Raw genomic sequence first — 25180 nt, 5'->3', positions numbered from 1 at the left:
GAAACACCTTCAACCAATAATTTACTTCTGTTTCCGTAAGTCAGTTTGAGCCGGGTCTTTGACTTCCGCACCCAATATAATCTTGATTAATATGTCCATTTATAAAGCTCAGGTAATGTGAACTGACAATAAAAGATGAAAGGGAGGAAAATGAAGCAAGTCTCCAAAGAACCGATTCAAGCTGTGTCATCTGGGGGAAACCACTAACCCTTCCTGAGCCTGTTTACTCCTCTGCCCGTTGGGATTAATCCTGGGGTCCTGTTTTCCACGGGAACGTAGAGAAGATAAACGCGCTGCCAGGGATGAGGGCTTCCCAGAGAGCGAGGCCATGAGCAAAACAGGCACCATTTACACAGGATACCCAGGGAGGAAAGGAGACGTGCAGTGTCAGGGCCCCGAGACCTTTGGGAGCACGAGTCACCTTTTTTCCTGGCTTGGGAGATGAGGTCGGCCGCACTCTTGCTCATGACCTTCGTGACATAGAGAGGGCAGTTGGTTTGGCTGGCGATAGTGATGGCACGGAACACAGCCTCAGCTTCCAGCTGAAAAAAAGAGAAAAGGCCCCTGAAGTCAACAGGAATGGGAGCCTCTCAAAGCCACCACTCCCACCTCCACATACTGAGAACACGGCAGAGGCGAAAAGCCTAGCGCTGCACGCCCTGGGTCTAAATCTCATAGAGCTCTTCCTGGCTGTGTGCTTCACGGAGCTTCCCAGGGCCTCGGCCCCTCACCTGTGGCGTGGAGATCAGGAGAGGACAGCGCGGGGCCTGGCACAGAGCAAACACTGCCTCAACGCAGCTGGTTTTTCCTTAGCCTATTCTCTCCCCTCCCTGTGATGATCACAAAGGCTACATGTGATGGAAGCCTTTGCTCCCCAATCTTCCCAGGACAGATTCTCCAGCAAAACACATCCCAAAACCAATGGAATGAAATAACCAGTCCAGGCGATGAGGCGCCATGTGTCTTCCAATCCTCGCCTGCACCAGCCGGTGGTCAGTAAGGGGTTAATTCCAGCAGGCACGCCCTGTACTGATAATTCCCAGGCTTCTCCACACAAAGGCTTCTTTTGTTATCAATCTCCTCCATCCCACCCCAATGTGGAATGCATGTTTGCAAAGATGCTAACCAGCCCAGTTGCATTTATTAAGTAAGAAAGAGTGCGTTCCCCTTATTTTGCTAACAAAGCAGGGTCTGAGGGCGCAGGCTTCCTCAAACGGCCTGGATCTGAGTTCTGGTTTTGTCACTTAGAAGTGGGGTGACCTCAGGTACCTCAAACAACCTCCTAAAGCCTCAGTTTCCTGGTCCATAAAGTGGGGATAATAGGACCTGACACATAGGGCTGTTTCAAGCACTAAAAGAGTTCACCCATGCAAGGCGACTAGCCCACTCCTGGGACGAGGCCAGTGTTCCTTGAAGAGTGGCTGTTGGTGTTCATGCTGATGGCAGCTTCCGACTGGTGTGCGAGAGCCTGTGCTATACCCAAAGTTACCACCCAAGTTAGTCCAATTCAGCCCAAAGCAGAGACACTGGCGTTTTCCATTCAATCGGCAACATTTTGGATGGCTATGACATTCTGGTTAGCCTATGCAGCCCAACCCTTTCAAACAGACCAAAAATAGCTTGCAGATGCCCGCTGCAAACCAGTTTCTGCCTGTGGTGAGCGTGGCTCAGCAGACTCTTAAGAACTCAGCTGGTCCAGCTGGCATCCCCCAAGCTGCACTTGGTTCCACGTGGATGAGACCCTGGAGGCCACCAACCCCAGGGAAACTCGGCCACCTTCCTGAAGCTCCCAGAGCAGCATCTCTGAGCCTGGGGCTCAGCTCTCTGAGCAGCTCACTCAGCTGGTACCTGGGTATGCTCTGAACCTAAGAGGGGCTGGCTCCTCCCATGCCCAGTCCTCCCTCTTCACACCTCTGCTGACATCTCCAGCCGCCCTGTGACCTCTGTGACCTCTGCCCGGGCCCCTTTGATCTCACTCCCTCCCAGCACTGCAGGTTTTTCAGCACCTTGACAACATGACTATCTTTGGAAGGTTACATCACTCTCCAGCTTCACTCAAAAGGACTTCCAGGGTTGTCGAGATCTGCCTCTGAGAGGCTTTCTACTAAAAAGGAGACGGGAACAGGGAGGAACGGGGTGTGGGGGGGTTGAACAAACAAACCAAGGGACAAAAATAGACTTTGCTCAGAAATCCCCTGGCTGCTGCTGAAGGATCCATCTCGCCAGCACATCTCAACAGTGACCAGCATTTAAGAAAAGTGGCACAAACAGCGCCACTCACCCTGGCCCACCTGCACTGTGCAAACTTCCAGGCCCTTCAGACACGATGGGCCTTGAGGGCTCTGCTCTTCAGCTTCCTTGTGCACAATCACCCCGACCACCCAGAGCAGCAGCAAGGACAACTGTGACAATGCAGTCAGCACAGTCCTGGGCAAAAGCAACTGTTCCCCAGGGGGCCTGGCACTGAGGACACAGTCTTTCACAGGGATGCTGTGACTGTAACCTCATCACGGTTTTTTAAATTGAGGTTTAATTGACATAGAATACTATGTTAGTTGCAGGTGTACCACATGGTAATTCCATATTTGTACCTATTGCGAAATGATCACTGTAAGTCTTGTTAACATCCGTCACACACAGTTACATTTTTTTGTGATGAGAACTGTCCAGATGTACTTTCTTAGCAATTTTCAAATATGCAATACAGTATTATTAACTACACACTATGCTGTACAGTACATCCCCATGATTTATGTATTTTATATCTGGAAGGCTGTATCTTTTAACCATCTTCATTCAATTTCCCTACCCCTTGCCTCTGGCAACTGCCAATCTGTTCTTTGTATCTATGAACTTGTTGTTGTTTATTTGGGGGGTGGGTGTTGGGGGAGTGATTGTTGTTTTGTTTCTTAGATTACACACTAAGTGAGATCCTATGGTATTTATCCTTTTTTATCTAACTAATTTCATGTAGCATAATTCCCTCAAGGCCCATCCATGTTATTAAAAATGGCAGAATTTCATTCTTTTTATAGCTAAATATTCCTCTGTGTGTGTGTGTGTATCACATTTTATTCATCCATTCATCCATCGATGAGCACTGAGGTTCTTTTCATATCTTGGCTATTGTAAATAATACTCCAATAAACATGGGGTGCAGATATCTTTTTGAATTAGTGTTTTCCTTTTCTTCAGATAAATACCCAGAAGAGGAATTGTTGATAGCTCTGTTTTGAGGGACCAATTTACACTCCCAACAGACAAAATTATAAATTATTTCAACTGGTAACAAAAGTATCATTAGACAAAGGAGTTTCTGGGGTGCTGATGATGTTCTGTTTCTCCAAAGGGGTGCTACTTACATAAGTGTATTCAGTTTGCGAACATTCCTTGCACTGTTATGACAGGAACACTCTTCTCTATGTATGTTAGGATTTAATTTTTTAAAAGATTCTGGAGGAGATGGGCAACGGGCATGCAATCATTTCTGGTTCTGACTCCTTCTTCTACCTATTTAGAGTGCGGGGCTTGAATGACAGATCAGGAACATGGTTCACTTCACTGACATGGAGGACCTTGAATTTGCTCCAGGTGCCAGACCCAGGGTAGTCCTTCAAAGCCAATATGCTCTCAGCCATGTGGGCAGCCAATTTCCAGCTGTGCCCTATGCCGGCAGCTGGGTTTGCTGACATCCCAGAGGCATGGAATCAGCCCCCACTTACCTTTCATCTGCTCTTCAGCTGCTAAGCACAGTCGCTAATCAGCATTCATTTTACATGCGGAAAACTTCCACACCTAGACGTAATCCACCCCTTACACAAATCGACAGATGTATTACCTGTTAAAACCTACTCTGCCTCCTATCCATAAGGCCAATATTGTGCAGGTCTCAAACTGTAATGTGGGACGTGGGAATAAGTAGAAATGTCTCTGGAAGTCACATTGATTAAGAAAGGATTTAGAAATTTTCCACTCCTACTGAATAACTGCGGAATACCTCCAACTGGTGTTATCTTTAGAGATTAGGGGTCAGAAGCAAGCATTCCTTTCTCATTTTCTCAGGGGCCCTTGAGTTGGCTCAGTCGAAGTGGTCTTTGGAAGCAATGTTCCAATCTTCTGTCTGGTACTGATAGAGCCTCCCTGCCTCTCACCATGTTTGCTCAGACACTGTGTGTGCCTGTGCCTAGGGGAGGCAGGCTGAGCACTAGCACTGCCAATGTAAAATGACTGACAGGCCATCCAGGAGGCTGCTGGGATTGGCACTGTGATGACGGGCATCTCTGGGAAGATGCTGGCAAAAGAAGAAAGCCCCTCCTGCTATTGCTTCTCTCTCTTCCTCCCTCCTTCCTCCCCTACCCCCCTGCAACTTACCTCCTCTGGTCTGCTCAGCACATGGCCTTCTGGGCCAGTTATCCCCATTTCCAACATCCGGGCTTGCTCCTAGAATGAGAAAAAAATAGAGGAGAGTTTTTATTTTTTAAAACTTATGGCATCACTTAGTCAAGATTTATTTCAAAATCATTCAGACCAACCAAAAAAATGGTACTACTGCAATTGCTTGTAATGCATCAATACTTACACTAAAACTTTAAAGCTCATAAGATGCTATAAACTAACTCCTAACTCTATTTCCTAAGACATAGAGGGCAGTTTTTAGATGAGCTCAACTGAGATTTGGAGAAGTTATGCTGAAGACGTGATCAAGGGGGGAAAGAATAAAATATGTATGTTGAACAAATTCATCAACTCTCTAGAGGAATTGCAAAATAGGATAGAGTCTGAATTAAAAGGAGAAAAAAACATTTGAGTAGCCTGCTTTTATTAAAAGAAAGATAGTCTGTTAAAAAGTACCATTTTTTTCTACATTGTGCTTCAAAACTCACACAATCACTTACACTTCATTTCTTTCAGCACACTGCCTTAACTCGTTTTTTAATTTATTCATGCATTTAAAACCTATTCGTTCAACAAAAGTATTGAGTATCTGCTTTATGCTAGGCTCTAGGTTAGGTACTTACTTGAATGAAGGTAATGAGGCCCCTGACTTGAAAAGACTTACAGTGTGGTCCTGCCATTACCCAGAGTCTAGTCAACCCACCACCCACATCGGAAACAACTGGGTTGTTTGTGGAGATGCGGAAGTCTGGCCCTATTCCGGTCTACCAGATCTGAATACCTGAGGTTAAATTCTAGGAACCTGCATTTTAGTAAGCCCATCAGGCTCTTTAATGCTTTACTTTTATGACTTAAATGAATGGATTAGAATTTAACCAAACTACTGCCTCTAACCACCATTACCTGAGTTTATCTATTGGTCAAACTCTAATTAATTAGGTCTTGGATGAGGCAGAACTGCCTACCCGTGGTGGCTAATGGCTAAATTCCTTGGACTTCTGGCCAGCTCTCTGGAAGAAGCAGGTGGCTGGACAGTGAGCACACGCATGGCTAACTGGCACTGGCACAAATCCTAAGCCACCATCTCTGCAGTTTTTGCTGGCATTCACTCTCCAAGTATGAAGGCCACTTCCTATGAGCCTGTGCACTGGTGTGGTGAGAGATGTGAAGAGAGTGAACTGAAACCATGAGGTGTTGGGAAGAAGGAATTCCTTCTACCTGGAAAAGAACTATTTTGTTGTTGATGTTTGTTTGTTTCTAATAATAATTTTTAAAATTAGAGTAGAAAGGAAGATGCTACTACAAGCAACCATGACAAGTAAAATGGCCACTGTGCCCAGCTTTCCGGTATTTGAAAAAAGGTCAGAGGCTGATTGTTCCAGCAATGTACCTCCCTTTCATTCTTACTATTGACTTGATCAAAACTTGGACTGAACAGCCGAAACCGGTTTGGCTCAGTGGATAGAGCGTCGGCCTGCGGACTGAAAGGTCCCAGGTTCGATTCCGGTCAAGGGCATGTACCTGGGTTGTGGGCACATCCCCAGTGGGAGATGTGCAGGGGGCGGCTGATCAATGTTTCTCTCCCATCGATGTTTCTAACTCTCTATCTCTCTCCCTTCCTCTCTGTAAAAAATCAATAAAATATATTTTTAAAAAAAACAAAACAAAAAAAACCCCAAACTTGGACTGAACAAAACTTCTTCCAAATTCTGGTGAGTTTCCACTTAATTGCCTTGTGAACTCACACAAGGGTTAAGGTCTCCAATGAAAGCATCTTCTATCTGTTAGGACACTCTCGCTGTTATCTTGTTTAAGAGTTCTGGGACAACGCCCAGGTGAAGGTCACCAGGGGAACTCTTTCAAACACGCTTGTCTGAACACTACTCCTGACCTCCTGAATCTCAGTCTAGAGACCTGGGAGAATCCTAGAAATCTTAGAAATGCTGGAAAGTCCTGTGCCAAAAGCCAGGTTGCCCCTACAGCTGGAAGATTAAGAATGGCATGTAAGCCTCGCCGGTATGGCTCAGTAATGGAGCATCAACCCAGGAACCAGGAGGCACAATTCGATTCCTGGTCAGGGTACATGCCAAGGTGGTGGGCTGGATCCCTAGTAGGGGGTATGCAGAAAGTAGCCCATCAATGATTCTGTCTCATCATTGATGTTTCTATCTCTCTCTCCCTCCCTCTCTGAAATATATATATAAAGAATGGCATGTAAAAGGCCCTGGATGGGTACTCAGTGGTTAGAGCGTCGTCCCAGTACACCAAGGTTGCAGGTTTGATCCCCGGTCAGAGCACATACCAGAATCAACATACAAGTACATATAAATCAATGCATAAATAAGTGAAACAATAAATCAATGTTTCTTCTTCTCTCTTTCTTTAAAAAATCAATTAATAAAAAAAAGAATGGCATGTGAAAAGCCACTGGTGCCGCCTGGCATGGGTGGGGAGCAGGGGCACCTTGAGGCGCTGATCACTGGGGTAAGCACACAGTGTGGGTCAGGGCAGTTTGGTTTGCTCCAGGAGGAAAGAGACCCTGTCTTTTTCATCTTCCCTCTCCAGTGCTTTACCATAATAGGTGCCCAATAAATATTTGTTGGATGAGTGGCTAAGGATGCTGCACTCTCAGACTGTCCTTTGGAAAATATCCCTGGTTGGGACCCGTAGGGAATGATTTCTTCTTCCTTAGTCACTTTGGCATGAAGTGCAGCCAGAGACTGAGGACAGCAGCTGCTTCATTTAGATAATGTGATCAAATCTTTCAGCTCAAGCTGAATTTCATAAACACGCACGAGAAACTCATCCAAATGGAAGAATGCCCTTATTCTCTTCTTAACTCAGAACAGATCTTCCCAAGGTAGGGGGCGGGAGGAAGGGGGGCGGAGCAGAGACACTTTCTTGCCACGGAGCCACAGAGGAAGTGGGAAAAGGGGCTTTGAGTCGGAGTGACTTTGCCTGCTCAGGCTCCTGAATGAAGAAGCCAGGAGTTTGTTTTCTAGGGTATCTGGAGGGAGGGCTGGGACCTCTGGCTGCTGCACTGAAAACTTGGAGAAGGGGGAGGAGTGATGGCTCTAATACCACCAGATACCTCCCCTGGGAGCAAGGCATTTGGACCTTCCTTGGAGAATGATTTCATTAGCTCTGAGTGTGTGGAGGACGTAGGAGAAGGCTGTCAGGGGCCTGACTAATTAACCTCTTGGTCCTAAGAAAGAGAAAAGTGCACACTTAGCTCACCTCCTCCGCTAGGGAGACAACACTCCAACCGCTGGAGCCCTACAGCTGGACCGGTGGGGCAAGGGGCCCGATGTACCATCTCTGGGTGAGATGCCCACTGAGGCTCATCCCCTAAGGGACTGAGATTCTGTCCTCCCAGTTATTTGCGGTGATCTTTGGGCCAGTGACGTAATCCTTCTGGGCCTCAATGTTCTCATCCACAAAATGGGGAGGATGGCAGTCAACTTTAAAGGGTTGGGTGAAGATTCAATGAGAACGTAGGAGACCACTTACAGGAGCCTGGCACCCGGTAGGAAGTGCTCACCAAGTGGTTCCGGCTATTGGGAGCCGACAGATCTAAGCTAGACTGGGCCGCAGCATTGCTCCCACACCCCTGCCCATCACATTCACCAAGTCCTGGACAACTTCTGAAATGAAGGCAGAGCCCAAGCGCTTCCGAGCCGTGGAGGACATCTGTTTTGGCTCACCTCGGTGTAGCCTGATGCCTGGCACAGAGCGCTCAGGAAATACTCTCTGAAAGAATGAATAATGGCTTCTTGCTATTAACCGTATCGCAAGGACTAAGCGAGCTCACACGCTTTCCTGGCAGCCTCCATCCAGCAGAGGCCAATCTTGGGATAAACAAAGCCGTGGCGAAGGCACATCTGTGCATCTAGCCCATTAAGCAGCCGTGGAGTTGGGGAGAGAAGTGCTTTCTGCTTCCTCACCAATGATCCATTTGGGCCTTGGGACCCTCACTTTCATCACTCCGCAGGTTTTTCAGCATGATTTCTAGGAAACCAATGGGACGCGTAGGCCCCACAAGACTTAAATTCTTTATTATCTATGGCCAGGAGTACCGCAGCCCTGGATCGGATTTCTGGCTTCTGAGAAGTGCTGCCTTAGGGTTTTTCTTTAGGACACAGAATGCCACGTAGCTTGGACTCATTTTCAAAAGAGAAGCAGCAATACTCTCCCAGCAAATGACCCGATTTGAAACCTCCTCTTACAGGAAGCCTTTCTGGATTCTCCAGAGCGGCCAGATCTCTCTTTGGTTTCCAACAGCTGACACCTGCTCCCTCACTTGTCCACATTTCCTTTTTTCCTCCTCCCGGACATGAGGTCCTTTAGGGCAGGATTTTAATGGAGCACTGATGATGGTGCCTTCCACACAGTGAGAGCTCAAGCAACGGGGAAGCAAAGAGGAAACAGAGGGGATGCAGAGCGAAGCCCATGCCGAAAGTGCCCTCCAGGGAGCTGCACGCCGTTACCTGGGCAATGATGTCCCCATTCTCAGCATGGACCTGAGCAATGGCTCCCAGCTCTCCCAGGCAGGTGAAGATCTCGTAGAGCTGAAATGGAAAATGAGTCTCTGTCACCTTCACAGGCCACCGGTGCTTTCGGCAACCTCACACAGGCCCAATTACGAGAGCCAGAGGGGATAAACCAGAGGAAGTAAGTGCCTAGAGCAGAAATACAGACTAAAACACGCCCGGGCCAAGAGGGGCGCGAGTCCGAAGAAATTCCAGAAAACTGTCTATATACAGAACCTACTGTATTGCCTAAGCAGACAGGGTGGACACATAACAATGCTACCAGCCACTCTACTCCCCCTCAGCACACATTTTTAGGGAATTATTTCCCATTGAGCTTCAGAATCCTTCTCAACCCGTGCTCCCAAAGACCACCACAGCCCGGCCAGAAGCTAACTCGAGAGCTGAAACCCCTATCTCTCAACCTCTCAAAACAGACTTCCCTTCACCTTCTAATCAGGGAAGGTGGGAATTAAAACTTTAGATTTGTCTAAAGCACATCTCACAAATTTCTTAAGGAAAGTCAGAGACAAGCTGGGACAATTTCCCCAAACAGCAGACGGCCCTCCTTATGCTACAAGGCTGAGCATCTTGCCTCTTCCAAGCTCGTAAGGAGTTTGCGTTTGCTTGGTAGATGTAGACTGAGGCAGGCCCTTCCTCTAGTCCTCTTGAGAAAGCTGGAACTTCTAGCTCCCTGTCTGCCTTGCCAGCGGCACCCTGCCCGTTACCTGATTTAAAAGGGAGCGTGGACTGCGAGAAGCACTCTGGCCCAGCTGTCTCCCACAGCGCCCACACTGACTCATGTTGAAGGAGTCAAGGTCATCAGCAACAACAGGAAACCCATCCAGATACCCCAAGCCACACAGCAATGGATCATTACCTCTGTGTTGGACACCTGGTACAAATCCTTGTAGGCCATGTAAACCATGAAGGAGTTAACCCCTGTAAGAGAGGGAGGGGAGGGGAACAGGAAGAAGACAGCATTATCACAACCACTCTCCATCCTTTATTCCCACTTCTATGGCCCATGGGGCCCGAGTACATTACAGGCTCCGGTCCAATGCAAAGTGATGCTTCCCATTCTCCAAGAACATTTTTCTATTCCCTCCTCGCCCTGGAAAAGCAACGATTCCTACGTAATGTCATAGAGAACTGTCTCTTCTTCTGCATCTCTTTCTTGCCTGCAACCAGCACTTCCCAGCTCACGGGTCAATAAGCTTTGTTTTTGCTTGAGGCAGTATCCTATGTAATAAAGAGCTAATATGCTAATTAGATTGAACAGCAGAATGACCATCTGGATGACCTTCCAGATGAAGCCAAGGCTGCAAGGGCTGGTAGCACACTGGTTGTATTCACACTCTGGAGGTTGCACCACATACTAGTTCAGTGCACTTGGAATATCTAACTTCTTGAGCCTCAGTTTCCTCATCTGTAAAATGGAAAAATAACAATACCCTGCTTTATAAGTGTGGGAAACATTAACGAGATGCATGCCGAGCTCTTAGCACTCACTAACCCTGACACATACTTGGTCTCCATGAACAGATCTTAAGGAGTGCCTGCCCTGCACGTGACCACTGCAGGGTTGAATCTGAGAACACGGTGTCCTTGGAGAACCAACAGAGCTACAGGCGGAAGTCAAGTGTCACCTTGAGCTTAAATATCTAAGTCGTAAGGATATTGAGAAATGATCCATTTAGTTTTTCACCTCAAATAAACTACTAATATAGTGATGTACAGAAATAGGTGGGACTGGGGAGCAGAGAGTCATTTTGAAAAAAGGAGGATAATTTTGATCTCCAACCATCAGGGCCGCCTCAGCCCACAGGGTTCCAGGCCAAAAGTGGCTGCAATTTGAGACCTTCCCTACCCAGAGTGGTTCAACTGAGGGCAGCTTTTCCCAACACCACCCTGCCCACAGCCTCTGTGTCATCTGTGGAATGACCGGGCCCTTTGGAAGGAAATGGGTGTTAAAGCCGTTCTGAAGTCCAGTGTGAAAGGAGACACAAGGAAAAAGGGAGAGGGTTCATCTCACATTCTGAACCAGGAAGGACAGGAGCAGAGCTTGCGGGGTGAGGAGGGGAATGGAAAGGAAAGCTCGTCTTCTGACAGGGCATCCTCGCCCCTCCATCCCAGAGCACACTCTCTTCCATCGCGCTCCTGGCCTTTGCATCAAGACTGTGCGTCCGGCCAGCCCTCCAGCTCGTGGCATCTATTCTGATGCTCTTCACTGGCCTGCTCCCTTCTGCCTCGGTGGCTCAGCAGAGGCCATTCCTTATACTTCCCTACGTCCCCCAGGCAGCCTTAGATGCAGAGCACATCGCGTGTCTGAATGGGGGGTGGTGCATGTGTGTGAAATATCTGGCCATCAAAATGTAGGAAGAAGTGGAGAATAGAGGAGTCTAAGAAGACCATGGGAACCTAAACCATATACTCACTGAGAGGACCCCCCTCACCCCCTACCTCACCACCACCCCCATACACACGAGGACATGTTTCATGCCCTAAGCTCCTAGCCTGAGTACAAACACATCTTTGCTCCCAGAAATATCTTAGCTTATCTGAGGATCCTGTTGATATATACTAGTAATGAGTTTGACCTTTGGAATAAAAATAATGAAGCTTAAAAATTCCTCATCTCATATCCAGTAGGTGTGTGACCTTTATATGAAGTTAACCTCTCCTGGCCGCAGTTTCTTCCCCTGTCAAATGGGCAGCATTGCATGAAGGTGAAGAGCCTAGACTGTGGGGAGATCTACTGCTTGCTACTCATTCTAGCCTCAGGTTCTCCATCTGCCAAGTGAGGATAATAATTCCCATCTCGTGGAGACCCTGCAAGGAGTAAGAATGATGGACTAAATAAGCGCCTGGAACGCAGTGGTGCCCCTTTCTTCCAGCACGCATGCTTGAGGTTCCAGGCTCCAAGCTAGGAGAAGGGACTCAAATGAGTGGATGTTGTGTGGAGGAGGGGCGAGGGGGAAGGGAGGAAGGCGCGCTCGGGCTCACCTTTGTCTTTGATGAGGCTCTGCACTTCCTGCTTCACACTGTCGTTCCAGTGGGTGATGTCCACGTGCAAGGCATAGTCACAGCAGCTCTTCCCATCGGCCCACTCCCGCCACTTCTCATAGGCCTCCGTCAGGCTGGACTCGGGTTCGGGCACCACGTGGTCGACTGAAGGACAGAGACCCCAGATGGGTGACTCACTGACACAGCCTCTGTTCCCCTTTGCACAGGCCTGCTCCTGCTTGCTGAGCCATGGCTGCAGGATTTCCATTTCCTGAGCACGGAATTAACCTTGGAAAGTGTTCCTGATGACTCAACTGTCACATAACTACAGGACCTTGTACAAATTATTAGCTTCTCTAGACCTCATTTATCTCATCCTTGAAATGGATCCCAAGTACGGTGGGAGACAGGATGTCATCGTGCCTTCCTTCTAAGTTTGTTATAAGATGAAGAGGGAAAATGCACCAAAGTGCTCTGCCTGATGCCTGGCACATAGTAAGCGCTCAACTAACGTTAACTATCAATGTGTGCCTACTATGTGCCATTAATAGCAGTACTGTAGGGAGTCATTAGAACAGATAAAAGTCCAACTCCCTCCTAAGGTGGAGGAAGGGTTTTAGAGTTATATCAGGGCCCAGAAGAGTGACAGCCTCACGCTTACTGTCAGAGGAGAGCCACTGTCTGCTGAAGGAGCCTGACGCTAGGCCCACAGATCTCATTTCTATGCAAATTCTTCATCAAGAATCCAGTTTCCCTGAGGCCCAAATCTACTCATGCAGTACCTACAACCTAAACGATATTTTTTAAAATAATAACATTCACAGTTGGTGAGGATAAGGCAAAAGTGACACCCTCAGAGTTCGCCTGGGCAGTAGAGGAAAAGTGAGAATCAGCACAACTTGCCTTTAAACAATTATAAAATAGATGTCAAAAACCTTGGCAATTTTTTCATACCTTAACTCAGGGTTATTTCTGTGCCTAAGAATTATTCCCACGGGAATAAACAATGCTGCATGCACAATCTGGGTTCTAAAGATGTCTGTCAGTCTAAATTATTACATATTTACATAAGTGAAAAAACTGGAAACAATCAGAATATCTAACAATAGGGAAGTCTGGGTAAATACATAAATTGTGATACCTTCATAAAACAGAGGGTTTGGCATCCGTTCTACATGTTGTGGTAGAATAAAAATAAATGAAGGGAAAGACATCCATGCCATTTCATTTTGTGAAAATGGGAGGCGAAAACACAGTGTGTCTATTATGATCCTATTTTTGTTAAATAGGAAAAAAAATATATAGCCAAACTGAAATAGCGATGTGGGATTTATGGGTTTTCTTTCCTTATTTTCTTTTTCATATCGGGGTTCTTTGTCTACGAAGGACATGTACACTTGTTTGGTTCTTTGTATACTTTTCTCCCTTGCCACCTGGAACTCTGACTTTCCTCCTGCTCCTTCCCTCATGCAGAAGACTGAGCAAAACACACATCTGCAGAATGCTGACACGCTCAACTCCTTGCCCAGATGGCAGAAAGCCAAGCCAAGATCCCTCATTTCCTCAGCCCTCTATCGCAAGCAGCCTAAGTGCACTTATCGGAAAGCAAATGCGTGCAGCTACATTACTGATGTCTGGACACACACCAGGGCCTCCGTGGGCAGGCGGCTGCTGAGAAGTCAGCTGGCTTCCCCACTTTGGCTGGAATTGCACCTTTTATGGCCTCGATGCAATTGTCCTGGGCTTCCACACCCAGCTAGCTGAAGCTGAAGCTGAAGTTGAAGCTGAAGCCTGCTAGGGCTCCTGTCGAAAGTGAATGATTCTACGGCTTAGGCTGTTCTGTGCTCGTGGGTGGATGTATAAGGTGTTAAAATAAACAGCACCCTTGATGACCAAGTTTGGAATGGGGCCTGGGAGGGGACCCAGGTCACTGGGATTTGCTTGGGACAAGAAGGACTGCCCTGGACCACTTTCTGTTCAGTAATCCAATGGCATGCAACTCCCTAGGTTTCCTTGGAATTGGAATAGTTACCAGAAAAGAAAGAAAGAAAGAAAGAAAAAAGGAAACCACAGACATAGCTTGCCCAATCTTAAAAATATGAACTGGTCAACAAATAGCTCAGACCAGATAACACCAAACTCTCTGCTATGCTCTCTGCCCCTCCTGCCTGAGACCCAAAGGGGAAGTTCTGAAATAACTTTTTGCCCCACTATCCACAACTTTTTCAGTCCGCTTTTCCCAGTGATGGGCCCAGAGGTGGTCACTTCTGATTCTCCATCACCTGCACGCCCGCCCCTAATGCTAAGGAAGACAGGAGGGATGGCTGAGCTCATTGTCATGAACCTCATGCATCTCCTTCATGCAGCTGTGGTGAGCTGCCAGTGTCCTCACTCCAACCTGCCTTTCAGGACCCATCAGGCAGAAAGTCTACCAACTGTCTTAAGGGACGTGTACAAGTTATCATCGGAGAGCACGGTGGTTAACACACTCCTAACACTGGGGACCAGGAGTGGGTGATTTGGGGGAACTTACTAATCATGGTGGTGCCGCCAGCTAAGGCAGCCTTGGTCCCTTGGAAGAAGTCATCCACGGTGGTCATCCCCTTGTAGGGCATCTGGAAGTGAGTGTGGACATCGATGCCTCCGGGGATCACCATCTTCCCATTGGCCTCGATGGTCTTCACTCCTCCAGGGACAATCAGATTGTCTCCAATTTGCCTGGCAAGACAGTGAAACAGCTGGCAATTTATAAGAGTGGTTTCAAAGACAGACATCTCTCTATATAATAGAGAAATATGCTAATTAACTGGGGGAGGGCCTGATCAGCAGCGGCCGTGGCTGCTTCAAAGGCCGGAGAGGAAGGCAGGGCTGGACCGGCGACTTGAGGGTGGGCGGCACCAAGCGATTTCGAATCGCGCGCTGGGCTCCTAGTAATATTATAAGTTTTAAACATAGGAACACATTTATCAAAGTAGATTCACAAGTTTAGCGGCCTAGAAACAAATAAAAATAGACATACATACAGAAAATCATTTTTACAGACACAACACAATCCAATGTGCTTTTTGGGGAAAACATGTGTCCTGGTTTAGTACTATAACCCCAGGGGTTTGAGAGTGTCTAGCACATAGGGTGTGAAATAAATATTTTTTTTAGGAGAAATTGCATGGGACGATGAATCATTTAAAAAACAGAAATGTGAATTTAGCTACTTCACCTGGGCTCCTAACAAAAGAGGTCCTTTGGCACCCCAGTCTTCGCTCCCCAGCCCACCTTTCCTTGATGATGTACCCATCAATCACACACAAAGGCAAGGGAGGAAGTCAAAGCTGTAGGCATCTATTCTCAGCTGCTTTGGCAGGGTCAGCACCTCAATGGAAGCTTCCAGCCAAGGAAGATGATTATGCCAACCTCAACCAAACACCTTCCCCCAGGAAGCTTCAGAGCCTCTCAGGGAGAGGGGGACTTGGGTGGGGAAGAAGCTGGTGAGTAGGCCAAGGCACCTTCCACCAGGCAAGGAACAAACACAACTAGTCCTGGAACAATGTCACCTCACACACCATCTCATGTTGCTCGAACTATTTGTGACTTCACACCCTTGACTTAAATGGCCAGTTCAACCCGTCCAATGTAGTTTGCAGGTAGGACCCTGATTTATAAACTCCTACATTGTCATTAAATGCCTCCTACTTTGGGGGATCCAGGAGCCCCACTGCCAGTATCATGAATGTTCCCCCTTTGTTCATAGCCAGCCGAGAAGGAAACTCCCTTGGGGCACCAGAAGTCCACTACTGGCCTGCCAAAATCTTAGTTCTGCAACTGAAGTCAAGTATTTCTGACATCTCTAAGAGTTCAACTTCACCACATCACCATGGGGCCATTCCAGAGCCACCACAATTCAAAACACACTGTGGAAAAAATGCAGCTCTGATTGGAACCCTATTCTAGTCCAGATACTGGCCAGCCATGTTCCCATTTTTCTTATCTTGCTGGTTTTCCTCTGAGGGAAAATGAGAGCCCAGGGCATGAAGAGCTGTCTGGTCTCTCTGTGTGGATGCACGTGTGCTTGCACCACTATGACAATTAGTATAATACCAAGCCCCAAACAGATGTGCCTTCCTCTTTTCCTCCACTGAACTAACCAAGGTTATATTAATTCCTGAAGGCTGGGCTTCCATCTCCCCTCCTTGGTCAAGTTTCTACTGACAGCCAGGTCTAGTAATTAAGTGTAGATCAGCTCTGGAATTGGGGTAGCTAGAGGCACAATCTTGGCTTTGCCAGTTACTAGCGTTATGACCTTGGCCAAGTTACTCAACCTCACCAGGTCTCAATTTTTTCAACTGTAGAATGTCATAAAAATGCCTACTCCATAGGGTTGTTGTGGAGATTAGATGTTATTGTGTTAAGCTTAAAGGACAATGTTAGGTACATAAGAATTCAATAGATATCAGCTACTATGATTAATAACCATCCTACTCCCATTTATTAACCAGTCCTCTCCCTCTGAATCTCATCATTCTACTAATTTAATATTTGATGTTGATATTATCTGGTAATGTTAAATCTGTCATTTGTGTGCACACACGCGCGTGCACACACACACACACAAGCACACACATTATTCAGTTCCCCTGAAATTATGTAAGGTTCCCAGGGGAAGAGATGACTTGGATCCCAAAGGCATCTAACATAGCATGTGTCCAGTGACTAAGACAACTGCCTTGCACATAGCAAGCACTCCATAAAAATTCACAGGCAAACAACTATGTGGAAAAGTTGGAGGAAATAATAGATGCTCCTAGACTTACAGTGGGATTATATGTCCCAATAAACCACTCATACACTGAAAATATCGTAAGTTGAAAATGCACGTAGTATACCTAACTTAACCAAACATTATAGCTTAGTCAGCTGAGAACATTTGGATTAGCCTAAAGTTGGGCAAAATCACCTCGCTGTAGCTGCCTAGCATTGTAAGAGAGTATTGTACGCCCTTTCACTAGCCCAGGAAAAGATCAAAATTCAAAGCTTGAATTATGATTTCTACTGAAGGAGTATCACTTTCAAACCATTATAATATGAAAAAAATCATAAGTCAAACCATCTTTGAGGACCCCCTGTATTTCTGTTTTTATACTCTGTTAAGAATGTTGTTAGAGACACACAAAATGTCAGGATTGGATGGAGATCATGTTTATCCAACCTTGTCTCCACTACCAACCCACACATCTGTTGGTTAAATTCCTTGTTAAGTGGTCCCTAGTCCAATCTAATAAAGATGCCAAAAGGAATTCATTTTGCACATTCAACTCTGGTAGTAGATGCCTGAATAAGTGTGTGAAGATGGATTGAACTTGCATTTAAGACTCAACTGTGAAAAGTTCTGGGATCAATTACTGATGCCTAGCGTAAACTCTGAAATAAGAAAGAAGCATTAAGTAATAATTTTTTTCTATTTCTGAATCTCTAAGTGAGGGAATTTGCTACCTCCAAAGAGAGCCGACTATATAAAATAATATTTAGCAATAAAAAATATAAAATCAATTGGACTGATATTTTGACAAAATTGTTTTATATTTGTTAGCTTGCCTATTATTTCCATTTTTTCCTACTTCTACTATGAAAAATTATTTATGGAAATTGGCAAGGCAACTAAATACCAAATCTTGCATTGTTCATTCATTCATTCAATGTATCTGATTTATATGTTGATCTTTAGCAAATTATTTACTTTCTATGTTCTTTTTTCTCATCTGAGAAGAGGGCAATAAAAGTACTTACTTCATAAGATTTCTGGCAGATCAGATGAGGTAAGGTGTAAAAACATTTAACAGTGCCTGACATACTACATACTCAATAGAAGGTATCTCTTATAAAAGAGCTCAATGTACTAAATACTAGGTTCAGTGCAGGGAATATGAAAATGAACAAGATATGGTCCTTGCTCTCAAGGGGGCCTAACAGGAGGATTTCTATGATTGATAAAAACACACGGTGTTTTATACTGAAGGGGAAGCTAGCTCAGATTGGGGGGCTGATAAGGAATGTCCACCCGCAAAAATTTACTAGTATATCTAAGCCAAGTTTTCAAAGATAAGGAAGAGGTCTCCCATAACCAGAATATTAAACTAGCCAGTAAAGTTGAACAACTTAAGTATAAAGCTGAACAAGGTCAGGAATGGCTAGTAGGATGAGTTGAATGCACTAGTTTTACACAATATCGTATCCCTGTGGGGATGTACCGTGCCTTCTGTGATGAAAGGCTATGTGTCTATCAAACCTTTCCCTTAAAGGTCATTAGGTAAGGAACCTGCACTTAAAGGTTACCTGGCTGTGCTGCTTTCAGGATTCCAATAGCAAACCATTTTGCTAAGTAATTACACATTCCTAAAGTATCTATTTGGAAATTTGCCTGGAATATATGTCCTATCTGTGCTCTTACCTAAGTCAAAGTTCAGTTTAAATGGCCTTTCCACCCCAAAACCTTCCTCTGGACACTTCTAAAAGACTTATCCTCAGCTGAGCTCCTTGGGGACCTATTTTAGGGTGCTATAAGTTGCGCACACTTTTCAGTATCCTTAAGGACAGTGGTCACATCTTCCACTTCTCCAAGACACATAGGATGCCCATCAACGCAGCTGGCCCAAAGTGCCCTCCACCTCAGTGGGTTGATCAAACTCAGGTTTTTCACTTTATTCATGTGATCCAAGTGAACGAGGGCTAGCTCCCACTTTTGAAGAATCATGTGCATCCAGACTGAGGGGTGAAAATAAAGATTCATTTTTAAGGAGAAGAAGACATGAAACCAAAGAGATAAAGAGAAGGGTTCCAAATACATACTTGATTAGGCCATCTTCCATGTAAATATCAGCATAAAAGGACTGATCATCGTTGACGATTCTGCCTCCCTTGATAAGAAGACGGTCACTCTAGAAGAAAAAGAGAACAGCAGTCATTCTCGCAGTCAAGACTTCAGAGAAGAGTGGTCTGCCAAGCTTTGCCCAACTCCTTGCTTTGGAAGTCCAGTGAGAACACACTGATGGCATCTATGCGCTCAATGCACTCAGCCTTTGAATAGGGGTATTTCCTGGGGACCCAGTCTTTCGCCTTTGCTTCTAATACAAATTATTCTGGAGTTTCACCTCTTGCTTCTGCAACCTACCATAACAAATCAGAAGCATAGCTACTTGAGGGAAGACACTCTTTTTATTATGTTTCTGCTTCATTGAGCATTCAATATTTAAAGTGGTAATACATATACTTCGGTGCCTACCACCCAGTTTGGTATTTTTGCTGATGCTCCACGTGATTCTCAAAATCACGTAGGATCCAGCATACCATGAAACAGCCTTTAAAAGTCTTTACAATGACATGGTAGTCATGTTACATTTAAAATTCAGGATACTTACACAGGTATGCACACATGCACACGAAGATGTGGAATGTGTAAGAAAACTACTTGATGGAAAAGAAGACAAAACATCTACAGTACTTAACTCAAGGTGAAAACAATTATGCAGGATTCATATTTGCTTCATTATATTCAGTATCTCTCTCACATCTGAAATATATTTCTTTATTGCTTTTATTATTAAAAATTGCTTTTCTTGATGAGAAAAGTCTTTACAAATTACAACTTAAATGAAGTTTGGCGAGTGATCCAACTGGAAACAACGCATGTAGATTCCAAGATTATTCACAAAATACAAATATGTGTTTTACATGTAAGTCAGGAGATACACAAATCAGTGTCAGCTTTAGAGATTGAAAATGTCATTAAATGAATGGAGCTTAGACTGCAGCATGAGGGATGGATGAAGCTTCCTTAGGTTCATAGGGGAGAAGAGAAATCTTAGGTTGAGTGCGCCAGAGCATGAAAAAGAATAGTAGGTTGGGTTTTGTTAAGGTTTAAACTTAAGGACTTCATCCACCCACTCATTCAGCAAATCATTATTTAATATGTATTATTCAATAGGTGGGGATGGTTCCCTTGTGAATGAGTCACGCAGGTCACAGCATTTATGGAACTTATGGGGCAATTGGCAATAAAGAAAGTCAATAAAACAAATAAAATGTAAAAATGTATTAAATGCCCCCAAAATCTAGGGGAGTGGAGCTTGTCTATTTAACTAGAGGCTGGAAAAGGCCTTTTTGGGAAGATCAATTTAGATGGGGTGGAGATGGAGAATTACAGGCAGAGGGAACAGCGTGTGCAGAGCCCTGAGGTAGGGGTACGTTTGGTTTCTTTGAAAACCTGAAAAAGATCAGTGTGGGGGGAGCTTGGGGATCAAAGAGGAAAGTGGCATGAAATGAAGTTGGTGAGGCAGACATTGGCTTTCAAAGAGAACGTAGGTTTTATTTTGGTTTTTAAATCTTTATTGTTGAGAGTGTTACCTATGTCCCCTTTCCCCCCATTACCTCCTTCCACCTGGTTCCTGCCCGCCCCAGGCCTTCACCACCCTATTGTTTGTATCCATAGGTAACGTACATATGCATATGTTCTTTGATTAATCTCTTCTCGAAGCCTCCTTCCCTCTGAGATTCCTCAGTCTGAGAACATAGGTTTTATGGGGAAGGAAGCCCTACATACGAGCTGACCTCTGGCTTCAAAAATTAAAGTGGACAGGGCCAGAAAATGAGAATTGAAATGAGGGATCCATGAGCAATAAAGCAAATTACCACTTAGTTTCTCCTGCTTCCAAGGTATTGCATGAGAATAAGAAATTTCATCATGCCATATTGTCAGGGGAGAGGATTTTAAATAGATACTGATCAATGAGGCGCTTAGAAAGAACCTATATATGTGGCGAGGAGATGCAGGAATAAGGTCAAATACAAACTCCCAGCACCCATGATCTACAAGCCCCTCGTGATCTGGGCGTGGTCAGTATGTCTACCCTGCTTTACATCATGTATTGCTTCATATTTTATACAACAGCAAAACTTGATGAAGCATGAAGTTCTTATCTCATATCAGGCTGAGCCTTTGCAAAGATGTTCTGCTTTCTCATTTGTTTACCTGGCACCCAACAACCGTCCTCTCCTTTGTTCAGCCTATAGTCAAAGGGTTTCTCCCTTAGGACACGTTACCTGACTTTCCAGCAAATTCCACCTGCTGCCATTGCAATTTAGTTCACACAATTATATTGCTCCATAATAGCTGGCTTATTGTTCAACTGTCTCCTGACCAGACAAAGACTCTCTTACTCTTGGAACCATGTGTCTTTTGATCATTTTACCTTAGTTCCTGCAGCCCATTCTTGACAGCTGTGAGGTCATGGCCAAATGAATGAGTGAAGGGTGGGAAACAGGAAGTTGTATTATATCGGTATGATGGAAAGGCCATCTGAGTCAGAAAATTATGTGAAGGGGCCAAAAAATTGGACTTTTAAGAAAAAAACCTGGAAGGCAATTCTAATCTACTGGTTTAACAGCAACTGAAAATTTATATGAGGCAGTCAGTCCTAGGACTGTGCTTCCTACACTAGAGAACACAGATTCCCATGCCCTGCTCTGGTCACATCTATACTTTATAAGCGCCATACACAGCTCTGGTGTCATCAGCCAGCCCAGGACCCAGTCACACACCAGTAGCAGAAACCACTGCCCCAGGCACGGTTCTGCGTGCTTATGAGGGCGACAGGAGCACCTCCAGTAGGAGCTTTGTAATAATAACAATCTTGGTAACTATACTAGTAAGAGTCCCCTCTTGTAGCTCAGTGCTTTTCTGATATTCTTTTATCTTTCTACAAAGAGGTGAGGTAAGCTGGGTTTTGGAAAGGAGCCAGTTACTGCCTGAACGGAGACCAGCTATGAAATATGACCATCCTCCTGCCTGGGGACATCCATCCCTGAGCCACTGGCCTGCTCATCACTTCCTTCAACACCTATCAAATGTCAGCCAGGGGCAGAAGCTATCTCAGGCCCCATGTACACTGGGGGATTAGTAAGAGCTGATCTAAGTGGAGTGAACACCATTGGAAACCCTTCACATGATAATTAAATAAACCTCCTCTGGCTCAATAATCAGGAATCTAAACAGAGCCACCAAAACCTCAATTCACAGAACTCCCAGGGATGCTGCCCTAGGATCCTCAGCTTGTCCCCCTAACTTTTATGAAAGTGGTTAATAAAACTGCTTTATTCACGTTAACTCTTTCCATGCATGTGGGATGGGATCCACGACAAAGGGCAGCCCAGGCAAACTGTTACTAGACACAGAAAAGTCTGAAAAGCCAGCCTTGGGCTTGTCATTGAAGGATGACATACCTGCTGACCACTCCCAAGCCACATAAAAACAAACCCCACTTGTTACAGAACATGCTCGTTCGTGAATTCCAGGATCAGCTTTAGAGAGTAACTAACACATGCTGGGGTCAAAAACCAACAAGACGAACACATCTGACTTCTAGGATTAGAAGGATGCCGTTAGAAAGGATGGGTGATTGTGGCTTTGTGGGCTTTCTGTTCCCGGCAGCTGAAGTTGTCTAGCATCCATGAGCTGATGCCCAAGGAGGTAAAATGGTCTCGTTAGGAGCCTACCAATGTTTCTCCTGGAATGAGGGATATAAAGGATGAGGGTATTGCTAGAGCACACTGGGATAATCTGGAGGGTATCTGGAATAATGAAGCTCTTCAGAGCCCGAAGCAACCAGCCCAGGACTCCCTCTGCCTTAGACCCTGCACAGTCACCCAGGGCTGAGTGTGGCGAGCTCTGAGAGCCCATAGGAGTGCCAGGCATACCAGCTAGTAAGTGTGAGACCAGCTGGGTTCTCCCGCTGCTGGGAGAACTGGGCAGCCCATTTAACTAGGTGTGTGATCTTGAGTTGGGACTTAACCTCTCAGAACCTCAGGTGTTTTTTTATTAGCTAAAAGTGGATATAATAGCTAGCTTGTCACATAGGGTGGCTGCCAGGAATAAAGGGTGTGTGTGTGTGTGTGTGTGTGTGTGTGTGTGTGTGTACACATATATAAACTATCTAGCACACAAGTAAACACCTCTAAATATTAGTTACATTGATTCCATCCATATTACTTACAGTACCCTAATATTTTAAAGCCTTAAGGAGTATGTTGAAAAGGGGTGACTTCCCATTTATCAAAGAGAGGTGAGTGGCTTCCTCTGAGTGACAGAGTCGATTAGTTCCAGTTGGAAGAAAATCCAGGTCTCTACCTCACGGCGCTACACCCGTTTCCGTCGGAAGCCACTGTACCAAGTGTCTTAACCCGTATGCCAAGTGGCTCTTCCTGACAGGGCTCTCTTCTCTGTTTAATACTGACTCTGACTGTCCAGTGCTGAAACTGCTGACCAGTGCTCTGCGGGAGGTAACCTTAGGAATCCAGTAACTTTCCCAGTAACTCTTTGCCACTTACAAAGAGTCAGGGCAGTAAACCTGCCCCTTATGTGTCAATGCAGTTCATAAAGGGACCTGATTCACAATCCAGGGTAGCACAGGTCCCTGAAGTCTGAGAAAGTGATGAAATCAAATCTTCTTTCCTTCACTAGTATATACAGATAACTAAGACAAACCAATACAAAAAATTAGGAATTTGCACCCCAGCCAGTTTGGCTCAATGGATAGAGCGACAACCTGCAGACTGAAGGGTCCTGGGTTCGATTACAGTCAAGGGCATATGCCCCAGTTGCAAGCTTGATCCCCAGTAGGGGGTGTGCAGGAGGCAGCTGATCAATGATTGCCTCTCATCATTGATGTTTCTATCTTGCTCTTTCTCTCCCTTCCTCTCTGAAATCAATAAAAATATATTTTTTAACAATTAGGAGTTTGTGAGAATGAGGGAGGGGGGAGAGAGAGAGAGAACGAAGGAGGCAGGAATGGAGGGAGAGTGGAGAGGAGGGAAGGCAGGAGGAAACAGTTGTAACAGGAAAGGCTGGGGTTCCAATGAGAATAGAGAATGAAAGAACAGAACCTTGAACTCAAGCCTATTGGAGATGTTGGTTCCCGTTTTCATTTTCCTCATCTAGTCTTCAACTTCAAGAACTTGAATTATCACCTCCGTCTACCTGAGGTCATGAGAATATGCCTCCCAAAGCCCCCCCCCCCCCACCCCCATGGATTTTTCGCATCAATAAAGCCAGCCTGATAACAGTACTTAAAGCACCTCAGTTGTATGTGTGGTGGACATTCCAGCAGCTCAGAGTAAAACCTAGAATCCTCAGAAGAGAATAAGAGGGTACAGAATAGAGATGAGTCTTCCAAAATCACATATGGTGTTACCTCTGCTCAAATCACAGAACCTGACTCCCATCCTTAAGTGGGACTCGAGATCCTTTAGAATTCCAGGGCAAGGCGCCGGTGGCTATGTAAAACACATTCCCTTCTGGGTAATTAGATTTGACTCTCTAAAAACACTTCTGCTCCTAAGAATACAGCAGGATGGACAAACTACATGGATGAAATTTTGTTTTTCTTCCCTGAAGCAGCATCCATTAATATGTGAAGTGCCAAGCCTGTTTTGTCTTCCTTTCCAGTTCAGTTACCACGGACTGACATGGCGCTTACTGTATCTCAAAGAAGAAAGAGAAAAGGCTCTCTGAGACAGTCCAGTTGACTCAAAATGGTGTTCAGAACAAGGCACCCGTGGGCTCGTAGGAGACCAAGCTTCTCATCCTGGCTCTGCTGTTAAATACGCACCTTGGACGAGACACACAGACGTGAGTTTAAATTCTAACACTAACACTACCTGTGTTTGGACAAGTGACTCCACCTCTCTGGGTTTCAGTGGCATCGCCTGGGAAACGGGGCAATGATACTCTCTCTCAGAGTGCTGGCTAGGATTATGGGGATGCTACATGTGAAGGGCTGAACTCTGCTTGGCATGCTACAAATGCTTCAGACATGTGAGCTACCACCATTATTATTATTCCTTATCGTTACAACTGGCCACTATAAACCCCCCCTCTCACAAATGCTCACGCAGAACTGAACTACATTTTGTTCATCGAAATCTACAGACCTTGCCACAAAGAGATGCCAGTCCCTAGCCAGCCCTCAGCAACGGTTCTCAGCTCCTGCCACCAGCAGCCAAGGTCACCCCTCTTCACCCCCCTCCTCCATCAAGGGCAAGTTCCCATGCCCCTCCAGGTCATTCCTCCTTTGGAAATAAGCCTCCATGAGGAGATAACAATCTGCTTGCTCTCTTCTGGGAGGAATGGAGAGTGGGTGGAAAGGTCTTCAACCTGCCCCCAAACCCACACTCCCCGCCCCAGGCATGGGTCTGTTTCTAGGACC

At 45.6% G+C, this 25180-nt stretch overlaps 1 protein-coding gene across 2 annotated transcripts in view; it reads right to left on the bottom strand.

Annotated features, from left to right (window-relative positions):
* Positions 1 to 25180, bottom strand: part of DPYSL3 (dihydropyrimidinase like 3) — a 103636-nt gene that overhangs the window by 11679 nt on the left and 66777 nt on the right. For both annotated transcript variants that reach the window (XM_036312915.1, XM_036312916.1), the window contains exons 2-8: positions 18771 to 18859; positions 14464 to 14648; positions 11931 to 12095; positions 9805 to 9866; positions 8883 to 8963; positions 4372 to 4440; positions 422 to 542 (exon numbers count right to left, since the gene is read on the bottom strand). In XM_036312915.1, coding sequence (XP_036168808.1) covers positions 422 to 542; positions 4372 to 4440; positions 8883 to 8963; positions 9805 to 9866; positions 11931 to 12095; positions 14464 to 14648; positions 18771 to 18859 — 772 coding nt within the window. The remainder of the gene's footprint in view (positions 1 to 421; positions 543 to 4371; positions 4441 to 8882; positions 8964 to 9804; positions 9867 to 11930; positions 12096 to 14463; positions 14649 to 18770; positions 18860 to 25180) is intronic.

Source organism: Myotis myotis, unplaced genomic scaffold (assembly GCF_014108235.1).
Source record: "Myotis myotis isolate mMyoMyo1 unplaced genomic scaffold, mMyoMyo1.p scaffold_m19_p_6, whole genome shotgun sequence".
In the NCBI taxonomy this organism is placed as follows: domain Eukaryota; kingdom Metazoa; phylum Chordata; class Mammalia; order Chiroptera; family Vespertilionidae; genus Myotis; species Myotis myotis.
Note: the sequence above shows the minus strand (reverse complement) of the source record. Positions and strands in the feature narration are given on the sequence as shown.